The sequence below is a fragment of the Crocuta crocuta genome, unplaced genomic scaffold (assembly GCF_008692635.1).
Source record: "Crocuta crocuta isolate KB4526 unplaced genomic scaffold, BGI_CrCroc_1.0 scaffold102, whole genome shotgun sequence".
NCBI classification, from domain to species: Eukaryota; Metazoa; Chordata; class Mammalia; order Carnivora; family Hyaenidae; genus Crocuta; species Crocuta crocuta.
Window position 1 is genome coordinate 3,641,108 of NW_027530019.1, and position 21,927 is coordinate 3,663,034.

The 21,927-nt window shown below is 37.8% G+C and overlaps 1 protein-coding gene across 1 annotated transcript in view; it reads right to left on the bottom strand.

The window, feature by feature from the left end:
• Nucleotides 1-6,738: 6,738 nt before the first annotated feature.
• The window catches only part of AP4E1 (adaptor related protein complex 4 subunit epsilon 1), a 58,908-nt gene continuing 43,719 nt past the window's right edge, over nucleotides 6,739-21,927 (bottom strand). Inside the window, exons 16-21 of the mRNA XM_077764408.1 lie at nucleotides 21,430-21,553; nucleotides 18,099-18,357; nucleotides 14,435-14,989; nucleotides 12,817-13,007; nucleotides 10,910-11,067; nucleotides 6,739-9,895 (exon numbers count right to left, since the gene is read on the bottom strand). Of these exons, the coding sequence (XP_077620534.1) occupies nucleotides 9,735-9,895; nucleotides 10,910-11,067; nucleotides 12,817-13,007; nucleotides 14,435-14,989; nucleotides 18,099-18,357; nucleotides 21,430-21,553 (1,448 nt within the window). The 3' untranslated portion in view covers nucleotides 6,739-9,734. The remainder of the gene's footprint in view (nucleotides 9,896-10,909; nucleotides 11,068-12,816; nucleotides 13,008-14,434; nucleotides 14,990-18,098; nucleotides 18,358-21,429; nucleotides 21,554-21,927) is intronic.

A 21,927-nucleotide genomic window follows, 5' to 3' on the forward strand; every position in this document is an offset into this window, starting at 1 on the left:
CTGGTCCTGCGGCCCTGGGCTTGCTCCCAGCACCGCAGACAGGAGCTGGCGGTCTGCTGATTCTACACGACACTGTGCTGGGCTGAGGAATTATACTAAGAGGGTCCTCCTCAAACCATGAGAGACTCTTGAACGGTGAGAACAAACTGAGGACTGATGGGTATGGGGAAAGGGGGGAGATGGGCATGGAGGGGGGCACTTGTGGGGATGAGCACTGGGTGTTATATGGAAACCAACTTGACAATAAACTATTTGTAAAAAAAAAAAAAAAGTTGATGTGGCTGAAATAATTTTTAAAAAGATCTTTCACATATATAAATAAAATAGTTAACTTCAAACATGTTTATATAATTAAATAATTATATATGTACCTCTGTGTGTATCTGTATATGTACACTGGATTAACCTGCTTATCATGTATTTTCGGTGGTGACTGTTTTCCAATACAAAACAATAAAAACAGTATCAGTCATCAATGGTTAACTTGTTGAAAATGGCTTTCCTCTGGCTTTATAATTACCTGCTTCAATTAAAGAAAATAATCACAGCATTATTTAATTTACTGACCTAATTGTCAAATTAAAATAAAAACAAATTACTGTCATTTCTTCATTGTCTTTGGACTAGGTGGGCTTTGAACATTCAGAATGGCTTTAAATCTGGAAGTAATCAAAAAAAAGAAAAAGCAAAGTATGTCTCTCTCAAGATAAAATCCCTCCCTGTGACAGGCTTGTCAATCTGCTCAAACAAGTTCTGGCACCCTCTAACTGGCACAACTCCCAAGGGGCCAGCTGCTCCTCACCAAAGCCACAAGGTGTAGAAGAAAAAAAGGAAAAAGGAAATAAGAAAATAGGCAGAGGACATTCAAGGGCAGTCATAAAATCCCTAAAGTCCTAAATCTATTGCAAGGTATCTTTGTGACCTCAGGCAAGTCACTTCAGCTCTCTGAGCCTCAGTTTCTTCATCAGTAAAATAGGAGATTAACTACATAATACTGTTTGCAATGTGACCCAGTGATGCTCAATAAATGTTACCTTGCTGTTGTGATGGCAAATTACTTTTCCTTGGAGGTCTTTTGGATTTAACTGGGGTTAGACAGTCACTGTGGATAGGAGATAAATCATATGACGAGGTAAAGCTGAGAGGTACTTGCAGTCTACAAGCTAGGAATCCCCTAATGTGAAGGAGGTTATTGTCAACTACATACTACTTAAGACAGAGGGGACAAATAGACTTAATTTTGAGTGGCAACTCAGGTTAACTAGTAGTAGATGCCTAAAGTGCTATGGTAGGAAGGATTCTGAAGCTGAGTCTTGAGTCGAGGGGCAGAAGCAATAGATTGCAACATCTGTCCTGATCTTAGAAAAGGGAGGGCAGGTGCCATTCCTGATCTTCTGTGCACAAAGGACCCACCTGCAACAACTCTGTACTTAACTTCAACACAAGCAACTCAGACAAGTAATAGTACTTCTTAAACCAAGATTTTAGTTGAGAATCACTTTGTTTAAAAAATGTAGGTGTCTAACACAGAAAACTGCCAGGACTGTTAAGATCCATGGCATCACAGGGGCAACTCTTGAGGGATGTCCTACTTCACTGACTTAGGCCCTTGAAATCCAAAAGAAGAGGGTGGGAGGGGCGACTCTGTTGGAGAGTCCGTGAACTGACATTTTCATTTAGAAGTTCAATGTCCACAGAAACAATAACCCTCTCGCCTGCCCACCCTCCCCAGACAAATCAGGACAGACAAATCAGCAGTTCAAAGTCTGCAGTATTCTCCCACAAGAACATTCCCAAATACCACTCCCAGGACTGTAGAGAGCTCTGCCTGGGGCTGCTCCAGGCAGAGGCTGAGGCTGGTGCCCTCCCGGCCTGTACGGCTGTGTCTGCGGACAAGTCTTCAGAGGCTTCACAATGATGGCAAGATTTAAGATCCTCTTCTATTCCACTCCACTTTCTTAACCAGTACTTAGCAGCCACAGTAAGGGGCTCTTCCTCTTAATGCTAATGACATCCCCTGTTGGTAGGAACACGATCTTTAATAACCTGGCCAAACCTAAAACACACACAGGAGTGTTCTGGTTCCATGTCTACACAGAGTGAAATGTGCTTCTTCCTTCCAAATTCTATAGTGAATTTGATCAAATGCCTCAGGAATTCTTAGAATAGGGTAGGAACGTGTCCTTCATAAAATTAAAACCTAATTAAGGTACTACTTCTGACCAAGAACAACAAGGGCTAGATTTACCCTCCTGCCTTAGATAACTGGGAAACTGGAGAGATTCTATGAAATCATGATTTTTAAGCATTGAAAACCAGCCAGGACAAGAATGATTTCCCAGAGAGAAGGGAGGTATGAATAAGGCAAGCCCAGTGATTGTCCCAACTTACTGCCTAGAGGCAGTTTCCAGGGCACAGGATAGGGAAGGAGAAGCCCTAAGAGATCAGCAAGGCCAAGATGGCTAGAATTTGGGATGGAAATAGTTTTTTACCAGCCAAAGTGCCCTCATGAGAAAGGTAGTATCCTCAGAAGGGTGTTGCCTTAATGGGGATAAATCAACTCTAAAGAACTGCTCTGTACTCAACCTAATGTAACTTAAAGGCAAGTAAAGGGGTGCCTGGGTGGCTCAGTCGATTGAGTGACTGACTCTTGATTTCAGCTCAGGTCATGATCCCAGGGTCCTGGGATACAGCCGTGTGTGGGACTCCACGCTGGGCATGGACCCTGCTTAAGATTCTCTCTTTACCTCTGCCCCTCCCGCTCTCTAAAATAAAAAAAATTTTTTTAAATCTTAAAAGCAAGTGTTGAAAGGATCAAACTGATTCCAAGCAACTTTGTACCAGAACACACTCCAACACTATTTAAAAGAACAAAGTAAAATCTGGCACCCAACAAGGTAAAATTCACAATGGCATCTAGTAAAACATTACCAGGCACGCAAAAAGGCAGGAAAATACGACTGATAACCAGGAGAAAATGCAATCGGTAGAAACAAAGAGGGGAGCCTGGGTGTTTCAGTCATTTGAGCGTCTGACTCTTATTTCAGCTCAGGTTGTGACCTTAGGATTGTGGGATTGAGCCCCATATCAGGCTCCACGCAGAGCATGGAGGCTGCTTAAGATTCTCATTCTAGCTCCCTCTGCCCCTCACAGTCACAGACTATGAGTCTGGAGTTCTCTCTTCATCCAGAGAATCTAACATCTGGGAGGAGACAAGAACCACAAACAGGGTCTTTGTCTCTGTATTTATTGAGCTCACAAGATATTACCCACATGCTGAACGTGAAGAAAACAAGATCTTACACATGTGGTGAACATGAAGAAAACAATCAGACAATAATCATTAACTTGTGTGTGTGAGAAGCAAAGTGTCTGGGGGTTAAGTGGAGTTTGTGATACTGGTGTCAGAGGGAAAGTACTTTCCTGCAGGTGATATAACAAGTTACTCATGATCCCGTTACAATATCTCGATAGCTAACCTCAGGCATTTTTGCCCCATGGTGACAGCTTTCCGCCCTAAGCTTTTTCCTAATCTATTTATGTGAGTAGAACCTATTTTCCCACACCCCCACTATTTTTTTATTTTAGAGAAAGAAAGAGACATGACAAAAATGCCAGAATAAGCCAACAAGGACATGACAACAGCCATTAAAAATATACTCTGGGTTGAAAAAAATACAAAAAACATGACCATGGTGAAGAAATTGAAGATATAAAAAAAATCCAGTGGAACTTCTGAAGATTCAAAAATATTATACATGAATTGAAGAACACATTAATAGTAGTTTAGACAAAGATGAATTAGACATAGGAAGGAGAATCAGTAATCAAATTCTTCCAGAAGTGGAGGAAAATTCTCCATTTTAAGATTTAATTCTCTCTGAATTGCCATTAAAGTTTAAGAATAATGGATTTAATATCAGAAGTAGCAGCAAGCAAGGGATAAAATAATCACTGTTTTTTCTAGATTTGGCCTTTATAAGGCTATAAATTGAGATCTTAGTTGAAAGTTAGATCCAAGGCAGAGCTGTCCAACAGAAACATAATGTAATCACATACAAAGCTTAAATTTTCTCATAGCCACATTAAAAATAAACAGGTAAAATTAATTTTGATAATTATTTGGTCTCATATATCTAAAATACAATTTCAATATGCTTAATATGTAATAATATTTTACTTTTGCACAAAATCTTTGAAATCCACTATTTATACTTAAAACACATCTCAATTCTGACTGGCCACATTTCAAGAACAGCCAGATGCAGATATACATGAGGCAAAGTCCAAAAGGATTCTGAGCACAGGAAGTTCTGTCCCCATGGAACTGGGGTGCTTCACCCACATGGAAGTCCATCAATCCTACTTAAGAGTTTTTCTAGAATTTAATCTCCAGACACCCTGCCTCTCCTTTTTCCCTTCCCAGAGGTAGGTGAATAGGGCTGAAAGTTCCAACTTGGGTCTTGCTGGTGAGCAACCCTGACCTGAGGCTCTGTAGGGATGCCACTGTAAGTCACTTCATGAGCATGGACTCAGATGTGCTCAGAAAGGCTTTTTATGAATAACAAAAGACACTTATCACTTCTGTAGATAAAGACTGGTCCAATATTTGGGTCCAAATCACTTCGTTTTTCCCATAGCTCACCATAACTCTTCAGTTTAACCCCAGCAACTATTCATCAGTCAACTAAGATGAAAAAATAAATTCTTAACTTCGATCTATCAGGTCTTATACCTTGATCACCAGTGGGGACCAGCTTGTTGCAGTCACTGGTTTTGACCTTATTCATTGAATTATATAGTGGCAATTCAGACCAAACACCTTTCCCTAAGAATGTATCACACCTTGCTTCTGTTACTTCCTACTTGTCACACAATATAAAGCAATTAAACGGATTTCCAAGTACTTTTCTCTCACTGAAATACAAAAAAAAAAAAAAATCTCTGGGCTCTAGTCTCCATCCATTTAGCACATGTCCTGCCAGACCTCATTAGGGAAAAACTTCTAAGGTCAGCTATTTAGTAGTATTGGCAGTATGCTTTAGGGAAGGAAAAGTACTCATCCACTTAGGAAAATAGTTTAAAATAACTAAAGAAAATTGATTCCTCTCTTGGAAAGAAGCCCACAATCTAGCTGCAACCACTTAAAAGAACTCACTACATTTGCAGCATTACAGAAGCTCTAGGAAACTCATGGTGTTTGACATCATCTGTCTTTCCCCTATGCCCAGGCCCATCCTTCCTGTATCCAGCTCACAATCTTTAAGTTCTCAGGGTTCTCTGGACCCTCCTGTCTTGGATCCATGCATCTACCATAAAGTTTCTCGCATGATGCATATGAAACACATTTCCTCTTAAGTAATTCTGCTTGCTGCTGCTTTATTCACACCTGATCTTTCCCCACTTTCCTGATGCTGTTGGCCTTATGAATGTATAGCTGTCCCTCCCATTATCAAAGTGCTCACTCTTCCGAAGAAACATGTAATACTAGCTTAGCTAGTAAATCTGCCTTCTCACATTCATTAGCTCTCTATCTTTAACTTCACTAGTCAAATGTTGACTGCTTTCTGTCCTCTAAAACCAGTTCTTTTAGATCATGAAAACTTCATGAACATCTGCCATTAACACAGAAAGGTCCTCCTCCTCCAAGTCATAGTATCTGTCTGTAATCACACTGTATCTGCAGAGAGATCTCTTAAATGGCATGGCAACTTCTCATAGGACTAACCTTCAGGCTGGTAAAGGTCTCATCAAGCAGTCATGCTTCCTCGCTTCCACCTGGTAGAAACTGGAACAAGCTATTTTCACCAGAACCCCTTTCTGCTCACTTATATCTAGAAACTAGAACTGATCACTTTTCTTTACTTCTAGGAGAGCCACACGATTGCTAAAGTCATTCTCTGGATATTACCCGGTCTCAGATTATTTACTTTGAAGGGACAAGTCTTTTTAGACATTCATTCAGTAAGCTGAGTCCCTATTACTGAGTGTCTATTACACATCAGGCAAAGAAACATAGGATAGAATATATGCATGGTTCTTAACCATAAAAAGCTCACAGTCTTTCATTATGCACACACATAAATAAGTAACTTTCATATAATCGTTAACCCTGACCACCAGGTTTGGCAGCAGGCCATCCCTCCCTTTAAGAGTCCCTTCTTGTCAATTACTGCAGTGGGTGTGCATTTAAACCTCCTTTACCATCAGTGTCCCAAAGATGGGGCTTCAAGTCTCAGAACTTTTTGCCTGCCACATTTTATAGCCAATAGTAGGCATAATCTGTGAGACTTAAATGGCATTTCTGATCTAGTTTTGTGTTTTAGGATACACACATAGAGATAGAGACTCAGAGCATTTGGTCACTAGGTCACTATTCAACTTACTGTGTTTCTTGCATCTTGAGGTGGCTGTAAGGAGAGGGCATCCTGGAAAAAAAGCACTTCTCTGAATGCTCTGGTCAGGCTAGGATACAAGCAGGGGGTGTGGACACACACCTGAGAATGAATCCATGCTCTAACCTGTATGAAGCCCACAAAGTTCTCACAGAATGTCACACAGCAACAGCAGTATCTTTACTTTTAACCAGTGAGGCCAGATTCGTTTCGGCAGTGAGTAAATCACTCTTTTCATCCCATTCCAGTTGCTTCTGCTCCTTTTCACTAACACTAACAAATTACTGAATAGTACAACTTATTAGCTGTTTAGATAATAAAGAATATACACACCAAAGAACAATATAGATCATTTTGTATTTATTACATATTTAGCTGAATTTTTTTTCAAATTACAGAATTCAACTCCAAAATAAAGTCATTAGTGCCTCTTAGGCTGTTATTCTCACTTGCATTTTTCCCTCCTAAAATTTTAATGCAGCAAAACACCTTAAAGATATGTGAATAGGTTCAGTGCACTTTCAGTGGCTCACAATTATGACACAAAGACCACATTCATCCATAAAAAAGACAAGGAACTCAGTATTTTACAATATTACTGACATGAAACAAAATAAAGGAAAAAAAATACAATACTGCATTTTCAGCACAACTGTTTTTGGTAGAGGATAGCAGGTTACTGTTTAAATGGTGCTCCTCTGCACAGCACATGCTGTGTGGACACGCTTGGCACATTAGCACTAGGTAAATGCTTCCACCTGCCCTCTCTTCAGAAGGACCCTTCCTCAGGGCCCCACTTTCCCCCGAGCCCCATCTGCCCGCCTCCACAGGGACTACTCTGGTGGGAGCCTGATCCTTCTTCCTTCACCTGCTCTTAAGGCTTTGTGTCTGCCCTTTACCCTCCCGCAGAGTCACACCTGCCGCCACCTGCACTCTCAGTGAAGGTGCCTGGCACAGAACTCACACGCTGGGCATCCCCACCACAGCTCTACTTCCGATGCTGCCCCTTCACTTGACTAAACCATGACCGTAAGGGAAAGAGGATCATCTGCCCACAAAAATCATGCTCCCTACTTTACAGTCACGTCTTCCTGCAATGCAAAAAGGGTTGGTGATGCCTGGTTTAGAACATAAAGCACTGAATTAACTTAGGCAGAGCATATCCAGCTCTAAAGTTCTTTAAAATTTACTCTTTCCTACTGTTGTTTTTAAAACAATAAAAATTTTAAAAATTGTAAACATTCTACTAAATGTTTCAGTGGAAACTCCGTTACTCTACTTTTTATTTAGTGAGTTCAGAAAGAACAAAAGTGACACTATGTTCCCTTTGACAGACTAAACTGATACTCCGGGCCCTAACCTACATTATACATCTCCCACCATCAGACAGCTCTGTTGGCCAAGCCATGTCTTTCATGACAACTGCTGCTGCTATTCACGAACAGCCTGTTAACAAAGAAGCAGAGTAGCCCACTGCAATCTCCTAAACAGTCATCCATCTGCTTGCTGGGCATCTTACACCCACCACTCCATACTCAGCCTAGCCTTGCTGATCATGCACACACACAGAGGTAAGTACACACAAAAAAATTGGAGCACCTCCTTTGCCACACACTGTATTTCTCTACAAAGTGAGAAGGTACTTCCTAATTCTTTGTCAGAGTAACAGCAGAATCGGGTTGGAGGAGAGGGGTGCTGTTCACAGAGGTAGAAATCAAGAAGCTGGTAAGTCTGGCCACCAGTGTCCATCACACCCCAGATAGTTCATTCCCTTCACCATGACCCTGCTGGGAGCATGAAGATGAATCTGACCTTCTATTCAAAAGGAGAAACCTACTCAGGAAACTCTAGTCACTTATCAATGCTTTCATAGCAAGGTTTTACAGCATGTTACTAAAAACATGAAATTAACAAGAAGTGACATTTTAAAAAATGAGTAACTTTAAAATTAATTTTTAAAAATAGTGCTTTTGTTTTTATGGAGAAAAATGCTAGACACAAAAAACTAATAAAACCTATTAGCTCTAGGAAATCCCTTTAGTATCTTCCTCAGTTATGATTAATGAGATAATTTAAACCAGAATTCCACACCTAGGTGATAAACAGTACAATTAACCAGAGTATTAACTGCAATGACTTAAAACTGCATTACCTGAACAGTCTCCACGGTGAAGTATCAGAAAAAGTGAAATAATAAATATTTTCCACAGCACCATAAGATTTTATAAAATACTTACTATTTCAGTTTTTAACTTTAACACACAATCTCAAGATTGTAGTCCATCATTCATATTAGGCCTAACCTCTTTTTACTGACAAGAATTCTGACGTAGGCCATAAAGGCACAATTATAACATGAAAATGATGTATCTTACTGAAGAACCTATATGGTATACTTAATCAGTCACTGCTTTGGTTGTATCCATTAAGTATTAGCAGATTCAAAAGCCAGGAAAGATAGTTTTGCCATTTACACTCACAAAATTTAGTCTGTCAAAAGGACCTAAATGGTAACTAAGATATTTGCCGTAACTAAACGGTTCTCTTATATCTGTTTGTTTTAGTACTCTGTGCTCTTATGGGCTGTGTTTCTATATGACAACACTTTGTAAATGGCTCTGGGTTTTTAAAATAAGAATACAGTGATTCATTTTGAATTTAAAAAATAAATTCAAGTGGAAAACAGACAAATTCTGTAGCCAAATTACCTGCAATTGTGTGTAACAAGTTATCTACAACAAAAACTATATCACAAATCGAATCCCCCCAAAATCCAGCATGCTCATGGATCTCCTGAACTGTTAGTGTGTGCTGTGCCAATTTATTTCAACACTGATCCAAGCAAAACATAATTGAAAGTAATGACTTCCCTATCAAAAAGCTTACTCTGCATTCCAAAGCCAAATACAAATTAGGTTTGGGATGATCAATGCCATGTCTCCTCCCCCCAACCCCTCCACTAATGCAGAGAACAGAGACTTGGCTTTACTACAAATCAGCTAGCAGTAGAGTAAATTTGCTATAAAATTATTTATAACAAAATAAATATTTTCAGTCCCTCTACACTAAGTGACATATAAATCATTAGCAGTTTATAACATTAGTTCCTGTCACTTTTGTGGGACACAAACATACTGTACAATCCTGAGTAAAATGTTAAGGATACAGTTTCTTAGGGATCTCTCTTGATCAGGATTCATAAGGAAAACACATAAAACCACAGCTTGCAATAATCCCCGTTTTCATTAGAAGTACCATGAGTTCTTTTTACTTTGGTAAAGTAAGTTTAGCTATGTAAACCATTTATTTGGATGGAGTAAAATAAAAGCAGAGCTTCTGCTAGGATCCCTCCATCACCTTTTGACACTGATACAGTAAATAGTCAGGAAGAGTAGAGCAAGAGGATCGGAACCATAGGGCTAATACATCACCATAAACTCGAAAATGCACCAAGCAGGGAATGGATGGGAGCAGCTGACAGGCCAAAAGCCCTTCGTGGCCTACGAGAAAACAAAAATTAAAAATTCTTTAAGACAAAAGGACTTAAACAGACATTTCTACAAAAAGATAGACAAATGACCAAGAAGCACATGAAAAGATATTCAACATCACTGATCAGTAAGGAAATGGAAATTAAAATCACAAGGAGCTACTACTATGAGATACACACACACCCACACCCACACCCACACTCATATACATAAAACAACTGTTGATGAGAATGTGGAGAAATTGGAACCTTTGGGCACTGCTGGTAGGAATGTAAATGGTGTAGACGCTGGGGAAAACAATATGGCAGTTTCTCTAAAAATTAATTAAAAATTACCAAATGATCCAGAAAGTCTACTTCTGGGTATATAACCAAAAGAACTGAAAGGCAGGGACTCAAACACAGGTACGTGTACACCCACACTCACAGCATCATTTTTCACAATAGCCAAAAGGTGGAAGCAACCCAAGTGTTCATCAACAGATGAACTGATAAACAAAATGTGGTACATTCATATAAGGAATAGTATTCAGGCTGCAAAAGGAAGGAAATTTTGACATATGCTACACATGAATGAACCTTGAAGAAATAAGCTAGTCAAAAAAGGACAAATATTGCATGACTCTGCTTATATGAGGTCCCTACAGTAGTTGAATTCAGAGAGACAGAAACCAGAATGGTGGTTATCAGGAGCTGGGGAGGGAGGGGGGATGAAGAGTTAGTGTTTAAAGGGCACTGAGTTTCAGTTAGGCAAGAGGAAAAGAGTCCTGGAAGTGATGGTGGCAATGGCTGCACAACAACACGGATGTACTTAAAGCCAATAAACTATACAGTTAAAACTGGGTTAAAATGGTAGATTTTGTTACATTTTACCACACAAAAAATTCTTCAATAAAGTCTGAACAACACACTCACTTGAAAGATATTCATAACAGGAAATAATAGCTCTAAGAAATCTGATACTTGTGAAAGTTGATTTGTGTTCTGACTGTGAGAAAGCCCCCATAAACACAACTCTACGAACCTATAATTTCAACAACATGAAGTCTTAGTTTTTGTTGCAGGGTCTTTAGGGCAGAAGGCAGAGCAGCTTGAGATTCTGACATTTTTACATTTTGCTTCACATCATTTGCGAAGGATAACCAGAGTTTGCCAAAGTTTTCAGTTGAGATTTTCAATGGTCTGAAAATAATTTTTAAAATTAGATATGTCCAAAAGAATGAAATTAATTCTAAACAAATACATTTCCAATGACTCATGGGATAAAACATAATCATTGTAAATCTGAGTCCCACAAAATTTATTTTAAAATTGACTATGATTAGAATTAGAATGCTTACCATCAACCTCTGAACGGAGGAAATACTAAAAGAAGATTTTATTAAAGCGTAAATGTCTTTCCAATAAGTCACTCAATTCTTTTTGTGAGCATTAGTGATTTCAGTAAAATTTTACCAAGCTATAAAAAATTTTACCAAGTAATTTCATGAATCACTCAAATATAAAACTTTCTTTCATGTATATTTTGAATTTAGGGACAACAAGACACTATCAACATTATGTATAGACTATGATTATGAAGATCTGGCACCTTATATAAGTTAGACTAAGAAAAGGATTTTAATAAATGTATTTTTTTTAATATTTTTTACTTATTTCTAGGAGAGAGAGAGACAGCGTGAGCAGGGGAGGGTCAGAGAGAGAGGGAGACACAGACTCTGAAATAGGCTCCAGGCTCTGAGCTGGTAGTCAGCACAGAGCCCGACGCGGGGCTCGAACCCACGAACTGCGAGATCATGACCCAAGCGAAAGTCGGACGCTTAACCGACTAAGCCACCCAGGCACCCCAATAAATGTATTTTTAAAAATGGTTCATGAGACTGAGATCAGATAGTTAGCACTGGGTCTCTGAGGGTGGAATTACAGGGAACTTTTATATTCTACTTATACTCTGCCATAGCATTTGAAGTTTTGTAATAATTATGCATTGATTTTATAATTGGGAAATATTTTTAAAAGATACATAGAATTTTACTACTACACACACAGAAGAACTGTTAATTATACACACTGTGCTTCTTCAGGTTACTAATGCTCACCATGGGATATATCTTTATAGTAAGAGAGTGTAAGTTTTTGGAAGGCTGGATTCTATGTTATACAGCACCAAGACCATAAAAACTCTGATGGACTGAGAGACATGTTCCTACTAAAAGATTTTAAAGAGTCGGCAAAAATTACAGCAGTGTAACACAAGTAAATGTTTGAAGGTTAAAAATCTTACATATATTCATTGGCATTCTGCATTTTTGGTTCAGGCAGCCTTCATTTAAAAAAAATACTTGAATATAATACAATATATTCATAAAACTAAATGAGACTAGAAAAGTAAAGAAGTTGTTTTCAATTATTTTGGTAACATGGCTTAGTGCCTAGTATAATGCTAAGTTCTGTATCTCTAATGAAAGTTTAATAACTGAGTAATTTTCTTGCAGATCTCTAAAGCTTAATAGACTTTATGAAAGAATTAATCAAATAAGTGAAATATAAATGAGAGAAACTTTAAAAGCTTTAAAAAAAAAAAAAGCCACCCAGAATCTTTGAAGTTACTTCAAGTTAAACATTAATATTACTTTCTCTCAGAAGTTTTCCAGAATTACTAATCAACCCCAATCTAAATCAGGTCCCATATTATAATCACTCATTGTACCATTTACTTTCTCTTCACAGTACAATTCAAAATTACATATGCATTTATGTGATTCTTCAATGTCTCTTCCCTAGACTGGACTCTCCCTAAAGGTAGGGACTGTATCTATCTTTGAATTATTATACTCCCTGGTGCCAAGCAGAGTGCTTCTGTCCAGAGAAAAGGCCTAATAAATATTTGCTGAATGAGTAACTTGAATTAACATTCCAGAAAATATTTACCTAATGAAATCTAATAGTGATAAGTTTACAGAAAATTCAAGCTGAACAGAATGAGTATCCATCATTTGATAATTTATAAAACCAGAAAGATTCCCTTCTGTAAAAGGTTTCTCCATCTGCACACTATATTGAAAGGTTTTGATGCTTTCTGTTTCTATTACAGGCAAGCAGCATCCAGGTTGCTCAGTGATCTGTAAATAAAAGTAATAAAAGTATTGAGGAAAAGATCAATACAGACTATTATATGAATACGAATTTTCTATTTAACTGAAGTGATACAAAAGCATACTATTCTGAGATGTTAGTAACAACCACAGTATAAAAATGACTGACAACTTCACTTGAGAAAAATTCACTAGCACAGATAATCAAGAAATAGTATACATGTAAAGGTTATGTGACAAATTACAGTGAAAATCTCTGTATAATTAACAATAACAAAAAGGTTATTAAACGTGTGTCTTTTGGTTCTCAATCCTGGCTAGCACCAGATCTTAAAACGAGGAGAGTTAAAAAACAAAAACAAAAACAAAAAACACCCAAAACACACACACACACACACACACACACACACACACACACGTCTTCTTTTCTCAACTACAGTATACCCTTACTCAATCTATGGGGGGTAGAGCCCAATTAACTGGATTGGACTTTGTTCTGTTTTGTTTTTTTAAGTTCCATCGGTGGTCCTAAGGTACACTTAAGAGTCATAACTTCTGCCCTGATCAGTGGCTCAGGTAATATCCCATTCAACACATTTTAGCTCATAGAAAAAATTGGTCAGTCTTGTGAATAACTATCTACTGGACAGATCTCATAACTCCAGCAAGGTCACCTATACAATAACGTAATTAGACATATTTCCAGAAATCAAAACAGCAATTCTCTAGGGAAGAAACAGAACTGATGCCCAAGCACTTAACATAAATCAATAAAATAAAAAGGCAGCAGACTGTGTACAATATTATCCTTCAATATTCTTACTCTTTCATGTTCTGCTTTGTTAAAATGAGAACTTTGTTTCAGTGTTTATGGCAAGAATGAAGAATGAAAGAATTCTTCATTCATTCCGTTCTGTGAGACATTTAAAGAGAGCAAAAAACACAAAATACACACTGAAAATAATAACACACTGACACCTACTTTGTGCTAGGTACTGCTATAAGCATTTTTACAGATATTAACTCATTTACTCCTCACAGTAACAGGCAGACACTATTAATATCTTCATTTTAAATGTGAGGAAACTGAAAGCCACAAAGCAGTTACATAACCTGATCGTGTAACACAGCTAATAAGTAGCAAAAGAAGGATTCAAAGCCAAGCATTCGGAGTCAAGAGCCTACATTCTTAACTACTGTGCTCTGTCAAAACTCACTTTACATTTATGCCCTTCCCCAGTATAGCTGGAAAATCTTTATTATGTGCCCTTGTCTCTTTTGAATAATTCGTCCCTACTCAAAATAATAAAAAAACCTGTCACACCTTTGGGTCTTTTTGCTAAAGAGGAAACGATGTTGATGAAATTTATAAACCATCAGAAGAACGAAGAACAGAAACACTAAATAAGCATTATCCCTTCAAGGCAGAAATAAGGAACCATTCGTTGTCTTACCTTGAAATTTTCTGCAGGTGAAATTTCTAAGTTAGCACTTTTCAATTCCAAACCACTCTTATTAGAAACTGACCAGACCACCAGTAAACAGTCATCTTTCCAAATTTTGTAGGAAGACACTGATATGGTTTCATTATCACAGACCTCCACAAGATCTGAATGCATGTGTTCAGAAGTTTCTTCCAACAAAGAAGAAGCTAAAGAGATTTCATTAGCAACTGAGGCTGCAGTGGATGGAGGAGAGTGAAGACCTTCCATATCATCAGTGAACAAAGAAGGTGTAGACTGCGTGCAACTGGAGAGTTTCTCAACCGAGGGCAGTTCTGTGAGTGACTCAGAATCTAAAAGTTCTGAGTTGAGAGAAAACTTATTTAATTCTTTGTCTCCTCTATCCTGCAAAGTATCCAAATAATAATCATCTTCATAAGTCATATCTGACGAAGAGCTAAAGTAAGAACAGGGCATATTCTGAGCACTGGTTGTTTCTCCACTTTTGGTTTCCTTGACTTTTGATTTCCTTCTGAACTTGTGAGATACGGTATCTGCTTTTCCTAGCTGCAAAAATAAAACATAATAACAATATCTAAAAAACCCATTCTACCAGTCATGAGTTTTAAACATTTTTCTATAATTTCAAATGAGCAATTTACTAATTTCTCAAGAGTCTGTGTATAAAGCATAGATTAACAAAAGAATCAGAGATGAATAAAATGTTAAAACCTAAAATTATGACAGTTACCTCACTTTGAACTATTAGCTAAATCTTATTTCTCATTAAATATACATAACATCAAAAAAAGAAAGTCAAAAAGTCATTGGTGAACAATTCTAAAAACTTGTTCAATTTCAGAATGCTAGAGTACAGAATTGCACAAATTAAGAACAGTGAGAAACCTAGCCGTTATTTGAGATTCCAGAGTTGTCCTGTAGAAGAGAAGATATCTTCATACACAGATGGCTCAAACTCTGTTCAGTGGTCTATGATAAGATTTCATGGCCCACAAGTCAAAAAAAAAGAGAAGAAAAACAGATTTTCCCTCAAGAACCAACTGGCAGTCACTGACACACCTACATCAGGCAAGAAATGACTAGTGATGTCTGCCACAGATTCCAGCGATGGGAATGGCAAATTTGCCATCCTTGAGCCAATACTCCTGGGGAGTGGTCTGCAAATCTATGTAAGAAGAGTGGAGTGGTAGCTCACAATTCTCCTTGCCTCCCAAAGTTGTCTAGAATCAGGGAGGCAGACTGACACTACTCTAAATCCACATCTCCATCCTCCTGGGGGCTTTCACACAGTGAGGCCGCCCTTCACATGATTCCAGCTAAGCAGAATTCTAGTCCCTCTGTCATACCCTCTCACTCCCTCAAGTCCCAACATCTCTTCCAGCTTTCAGCAGATATCTCCTATCTTTCGATTCAGAAGTCATCAAAGAGGAACTAAAATTCTACTAACACAAAAAATGAATATGAGTGGGTGGGTGAAGGACTTCCATTTCCAAGTAACCATGGGACTTGAATTAGACGTATATTATTACACTGTTCAATATCAAGTCACTGATGTTCTGAGGTTTTTTATTTGTTTTTTTCTCCTTTCTGTGCTTCATTCTGGGTAGTTTCTATAACTTTGTCTCCATGTTTAATTTTTTTTTCCTATACTGTCTATTCTGCTATTTATCAGAAGCTACAGAAGCCACAGGACACTAGAGTGACATCTTGGTTAATGTTAATATTTAAAGAAAAGAAACAGTTAACCTAGAATTTGTTATCCCAGAGAAAAGGAGTTTTAAAAATAAAGGTAGAAGAGGGGTGCCTGGGTGGCTCAGCTGGTTAGATGTCTGATTCTTGGTTTCGGCTCAGGTCATGATCTCACAACTTGTGGGTCCAGCCCCATGTCGGGCTCTGCACTGGCAGCTCGGGAGCCTGCTTGGGATTCTGTCTTTCTCTCTCTCTCTATCCTTCCCCTACTCGTGTGCGCTCTCTCTCTCAAAAATAAATAAACACTTAAAAAATCAAAGTAAAAGAGAGAATAAAATCAAGAAACAGACTCTTGGCTATAAAGAACAAACTGAGGGTTGCTGGAGGGGAGGTGGAGAGAGGGTAGTGGGTTAAATAAGTGATGGGCATAAAGGAAGGCTCTTGTTGTAATGAGCACCAGGTGTTGTAGGCCAACAGTGAATCACTAAATTCTACACCTGAAACTAATATTACTCTATATGTTAACTAAATTTAAATAAAAACTTAAAAAATAATAAAAATGAAGACAAAATAAAAAGCAACGATGAAGAAAAACAAAAAGCCTTGATCCTTAGAGTGAATTATGTTAAAAAATTAATGCAAAAAGGAGTTAGCATACCTTAAGCGGAAAAACATCCTACTGAAATTTCTGATTTCAAGGCCACCACAAAAAAAACCTGATAATGAATTTGTCACACTAAATGTTCTCTTGAGAAAGACTGTTTAGCTGAAAGCTTTGCACATTGTTCAAAGGGCAGGAATCCTTCAACATCAGCTATGGGGCTCACAATTCAGGGTTCCATAAGCCTGGGTGCACTGTGACCACAGAGAACTTGCCCCTTCAGTGCCAGGCATTCACTGGTACCCTTACCACAGCCAATTGGAACATCTCCAAGACCCAAGATAAGTCATTTTGCTGAACTGCAAATGCTGACTGAGACAGCATTAAGACACATTACTTATTTATAACTTTCAGGTTGAATTTTTTTTTCTGAGGAGGGGATCTCAAGTCTGATAGAAATAGGGGCTGAAAAGAGAGGAAAAAACAGGCAAAGAGTATTATAGGGATGGAAGAAAAATTCCACCAGGGGAGAGGGAGGATGAAAAAACTGGGATGATGTAAAACTGAAGAAAATCTAGCTCTAATCACTATTTTGTACCAGGCAGGTCCATCAGTCCACCAAATGGAAAATTACATGGAATTCTCAGACGCTCAAAAACAGCACCTATCCTTCATTCCAATTTTTCATTGCTTTCCTATGATAATAATATATCAGCATAAAAAGTTTTGAAACCCATCATAATCATAATGCCTGAGTATAATTTTCATCTTGTGTAATTCCTTTCAGTCTCAATACATTTTTTTCTTCTTAACAGTTATAAACAAAGTATAAGTAGATCTTTATATTCTTTTTTGCTTAACATATCACATGTATTCTTTATTTTACAAGGAAGTATTTATCATTTTTAATTGCTAAGTAATATTCTGAGCTTATACAATTTATGTGCCCATCTTCCTACTGTTAGACATCTAAATTGATTCCTCTCTTCTACTATTAAAAAATACCATTTTGAGAAGTACTTTTCCCAAAGACATATCAATACTGTTGAACTATTGTTATTGACAATACTTCCCACTGAGAACTGTCCTATCCACCCATGGGAGTAATACCCATGGTCATATTTGTAACTTTATTCGGACCCTGACCCTTGCTCCAGCTGACGGGACTACAGAGAACACCTGACTCAAGCTAAGCCAATTAGAATTTCTCTTTCAGGAATATATAAAGTGTGTCACTGGTGGCTCTGGAGCTGGGGAAGCCATTCCCATTGTGCATATAGATGACAGCCAAGAGCTTTCATAGAGCCAGGTTTTTTTTACAAGACAGGAACAAAAATTCTCAGAGGAATATAACAGACTACTTACCAAATTGATTGCACTTTCTGATCCTAGCCCGACAAATAATGATGATGCCAGCAGCTGTTTTTCTTTCTCCTCTTTAGATTGGGTAAGGACTTGAGACTGATCCTTTTTAATTATAGTTTGGTCTACACTCTCCATTATTATATTCTCTTGAGGAACAGGTGGAGCTTCAGTTTCATCCCCAGTTTTGCCTTCCTTCTTGGGAAGATAGCCCTCTTTCCCCCACAATTTCTTTACACCTTCCAGCTTCAAACTATTTGTCCTAAGGAGATTAATAATGAAATCAAATCAACTTAAATGCTAAAGAGTTACTTTTTTGAGACATTTTTAAAAACAATGCATTGCCATGACCTCTTAAAAACAGCTTTCATATGGGGCGCCTGGGTGGCTAAGTCGGTTAAGGGTCCAACTTTCGCTTAGGTCATGATCTCGCGATTCGTGGGTTCGAGCCCCGCGTTGGGCTCTGTGCTGCCAGCTCAGAGCCTGGAGCCTATTTCAGAGTCTGTGTCTCCCTCTCTCTCTGACCCTCCCCTGCTCACGCTGTCTCTCTCTCTCTCTCTCTCCTAGAAATAAATAAAAATATTTTTTAAAAAAACCCAACAACAACAAAAAACAGCTTTCATATTATATTCTCTATGTCAGGAAGTAAACCCTAGATCCCATGATGTTATTTTAGTTTCATCCAATGTCCCCACACCCTCCAGCTAAAGGATTTAAGGCAACACAACTCTAGACTTAGTTAAAAATTTCAGATCATTTAATCTTCACTTAATTGCTTGAATAAGTTGTCCAAAACCACTACAAATTAGCTCCACTGACTTTTCAAAAAATACCTTTAAGTCAGAAATGACTTTTTAAGTTTCTTGGCTATAACCACCCAATAAATTCTTTAAATAAAATCCTGTTGAAAGCAAAAACAAAAAAAGCAAAAAAAAAACACCCCAGAAAAACCCCAAATCATTCAAATCCACTCATAGGATTTAATCTAAAAAGTTTTCTTAATGTGAACACTAGCTACATATTCAGCTATTATAAATGTAATTTTATTAAAATGAAATGAGGTCTGATCTATAAAAGAAAAAAGATTTTTTTGAAAAAGCATGAAGATTATGTCTTTTAAACTGGAGATGAAGAACTTGAAACTGTGATTAGAATTTGGACTCACCTACTATTGTCCCAAAAGTTATTACATCTGTGACTCGTACTGACTAAGATAATCGCCAAGTACAGGCTGAAACAGCCAAAGATAACCTTTATTGTTTTCGTATAAGAACTCTGTCTCCTTTGCTCTTGGCTCATTTAAGCGTCCCTATCACGGCCCAAAATAGCATTTTAAAATTTGTACTACAAAATAGATCATAAAATGAATCTAAAAGAAAACCTCAGAATTATCTGTACAAGTTATTATTCTCTTCTAATTTGTTGGACTCATGATCAATTTGATTTTCTATACTATGCCAAAAACAGACAGGTGGTTACACTTCATACTGAGTGAATAACTAATACTATTAAATACCAATTGGCTGAAAGAAAATTTGAGTGTTAATAAAGAATGCCCTATAAGGAATCTGTCCAATCCTCCTCAGTGAATTTCACTGCTAAATGCTCCTTTTACGAATACCTTCATTTCTCCCTTTCATGTACCAAAAAAGCCTTCTAAAAAGTATTTTTAAAATAAAACTGTTATTTATCCACCAGACCTCTTAGAAGAAAACTGGTTGTCTCTGCAAGAGCAGACCCAAAAGTGGTCATGGGAACCACTAAAATTAACCCCAGCATCTCTAGGATGCTCAACAACAAGAACTCAAAGGGATTCATAAACGACCACAGTGTTTCTGTAACCCTGTTTATCAAAAAATATCCGTTAATTAATAAGAAAAATGGGCAACACACCCCAAGTTTTACTAATAACTTACTTAAATATCAGTTTAACAACAACAGCAACAAAAAGCCAGTGTGGCAGACACTGGGTTGTTCCATCCAGATCATCCTTCCATAAAGGACTTGGTGCCCGAACTGTTGGCAGTACGATGATGCTCTTCAGGATTGCCTCAGATGGAAAGAGCCACCTCACCTGAGATCACATCCCTTCCCAGGAAAGCCCACACCCAGTGATTGTTGGACAGAAGTCCTGGCCAGAGTCCTGACCACCCATTTGGGTCTAACTCAGGTCAACTATGAAGAAGGACCACTCTAACTTCAGAGCTCCCCATGGCGTCAATGGAGGCTGCTGTTAGCACTGCATTGCATCTTAACCTCCTTCTCTGCTCAAACCTGCTTCTTTCTCCTTCCTTCCACAGGTGTTGATCACAAAGGCACGGCCTTAATATTATGCATGCTAAACTCCATCATGGAATGCACTTCCCAGGGAATCCAATTCACAACAACAGATGAAATAGAAGAGGAAAAATAAGCCTAAAAGGAGTTTCAAACTACTTTAAAGATTTTCTTGCATATTTCATTTGCATATATGCCTATTATCAACATAAACTTTCTCTGTCATGCATTACATATTAAAAGTCTAAAAAGTAGGAAAAATGAATAAAAGCACAAAATGTGCTTTTTTATATGAAACCTACTGAAAAAGAATTGTTTTAAACACGTGTCATCTTTGCCTGGATTTTAACAATAATATAATTCATGATATTATGTAGTATATATACCTTTGTATTGTTTTAATCAGATCATTCAAACAAAGATGTAAATTCTGGCCAAGCAACCTTCAAAAGATTAGGGATACACTTTAACTCAACTCTAGAAATTCCCATTTGAGATAGACCCCAAATAGGGGTTAAGGTAAGAAATTCTAAACTGGGCTTGCTAGTTCTTTATTCTCAGTTTGCCAGAGATTGCATAAGAATGAGGGCACTTGGGATGAGCACTGGGTGTTATATGGAAACCAACTTGACAATAAACTATTAAAAAAAAAAAAAAGAAAGAAAGTAAGCAAGCACTCTTAAAAGTCCTCTTATACTGGGGCACCTGGGTGGCTCAATCAGCTGAGAGTCTGATTCTGGCTCAGGTCACAATCTCACAGTTCGTGAGCTGGAGCCCCACATCAGGCTCTGTGTGCTGACAGTGCCTGCTTCAGATTCTGTGTCTCCCTCTTTCTCTGCCCCTCCCCTGCTTGTGCTCTTTCCCTCTTTCTCTCAAAAATAAAAACATTAAAAAATAAAATAAAAGTTCTCTTGTACAATATCACACCTTAAAAGCAATAAATAGGAACAACTGAAACAAAAGCCTACGGACAATTTAGCTTTCAGGAATCCTTCTACATTTAAAGGTATTTAAATACTCCTCTAATGTTCTCAGTTTTAACAAGTAAGGAACTTACTCTTTCAGCCCAGTCTCTGCACTATTCCCAGATACATCTGAACCAAGAGAAATGCCAGCAGGAGACTGTCGTCCAGTGAAGCCAGATGAAGAAAAGGAAAGTCCATATGGTTCAAAATTAAGAACTAGAATTTTAAAACAATAACAGAAGTTCATATTAAAAACAAAGCAAAAGTTAGGGGGGAAAAAAGGAGATGTTATCAAAATTACCAGTCACTACTCAAATAAAATAATGGAAGACTAGAATCCAATGACAATTTTTTTAACTGGAAGGGGTGCAGGAGATGATCTAATCTAGTAATAATAAAAATGATATGATTTGTTGAAGGCCTACTACAGTCTTCACACTATTAGTTGATAAAAGACAGTGCTTCGTTTTATCTTTTCCCCTCCCTTAGAAGCTAATCTAGGAATTTCCAATTAGGAAAGACAACTGATAGACCAGGTCTACTGAAAAGTTGCTGCTCCCAGACAAAAATGTTTAATGAGCTATGAATGA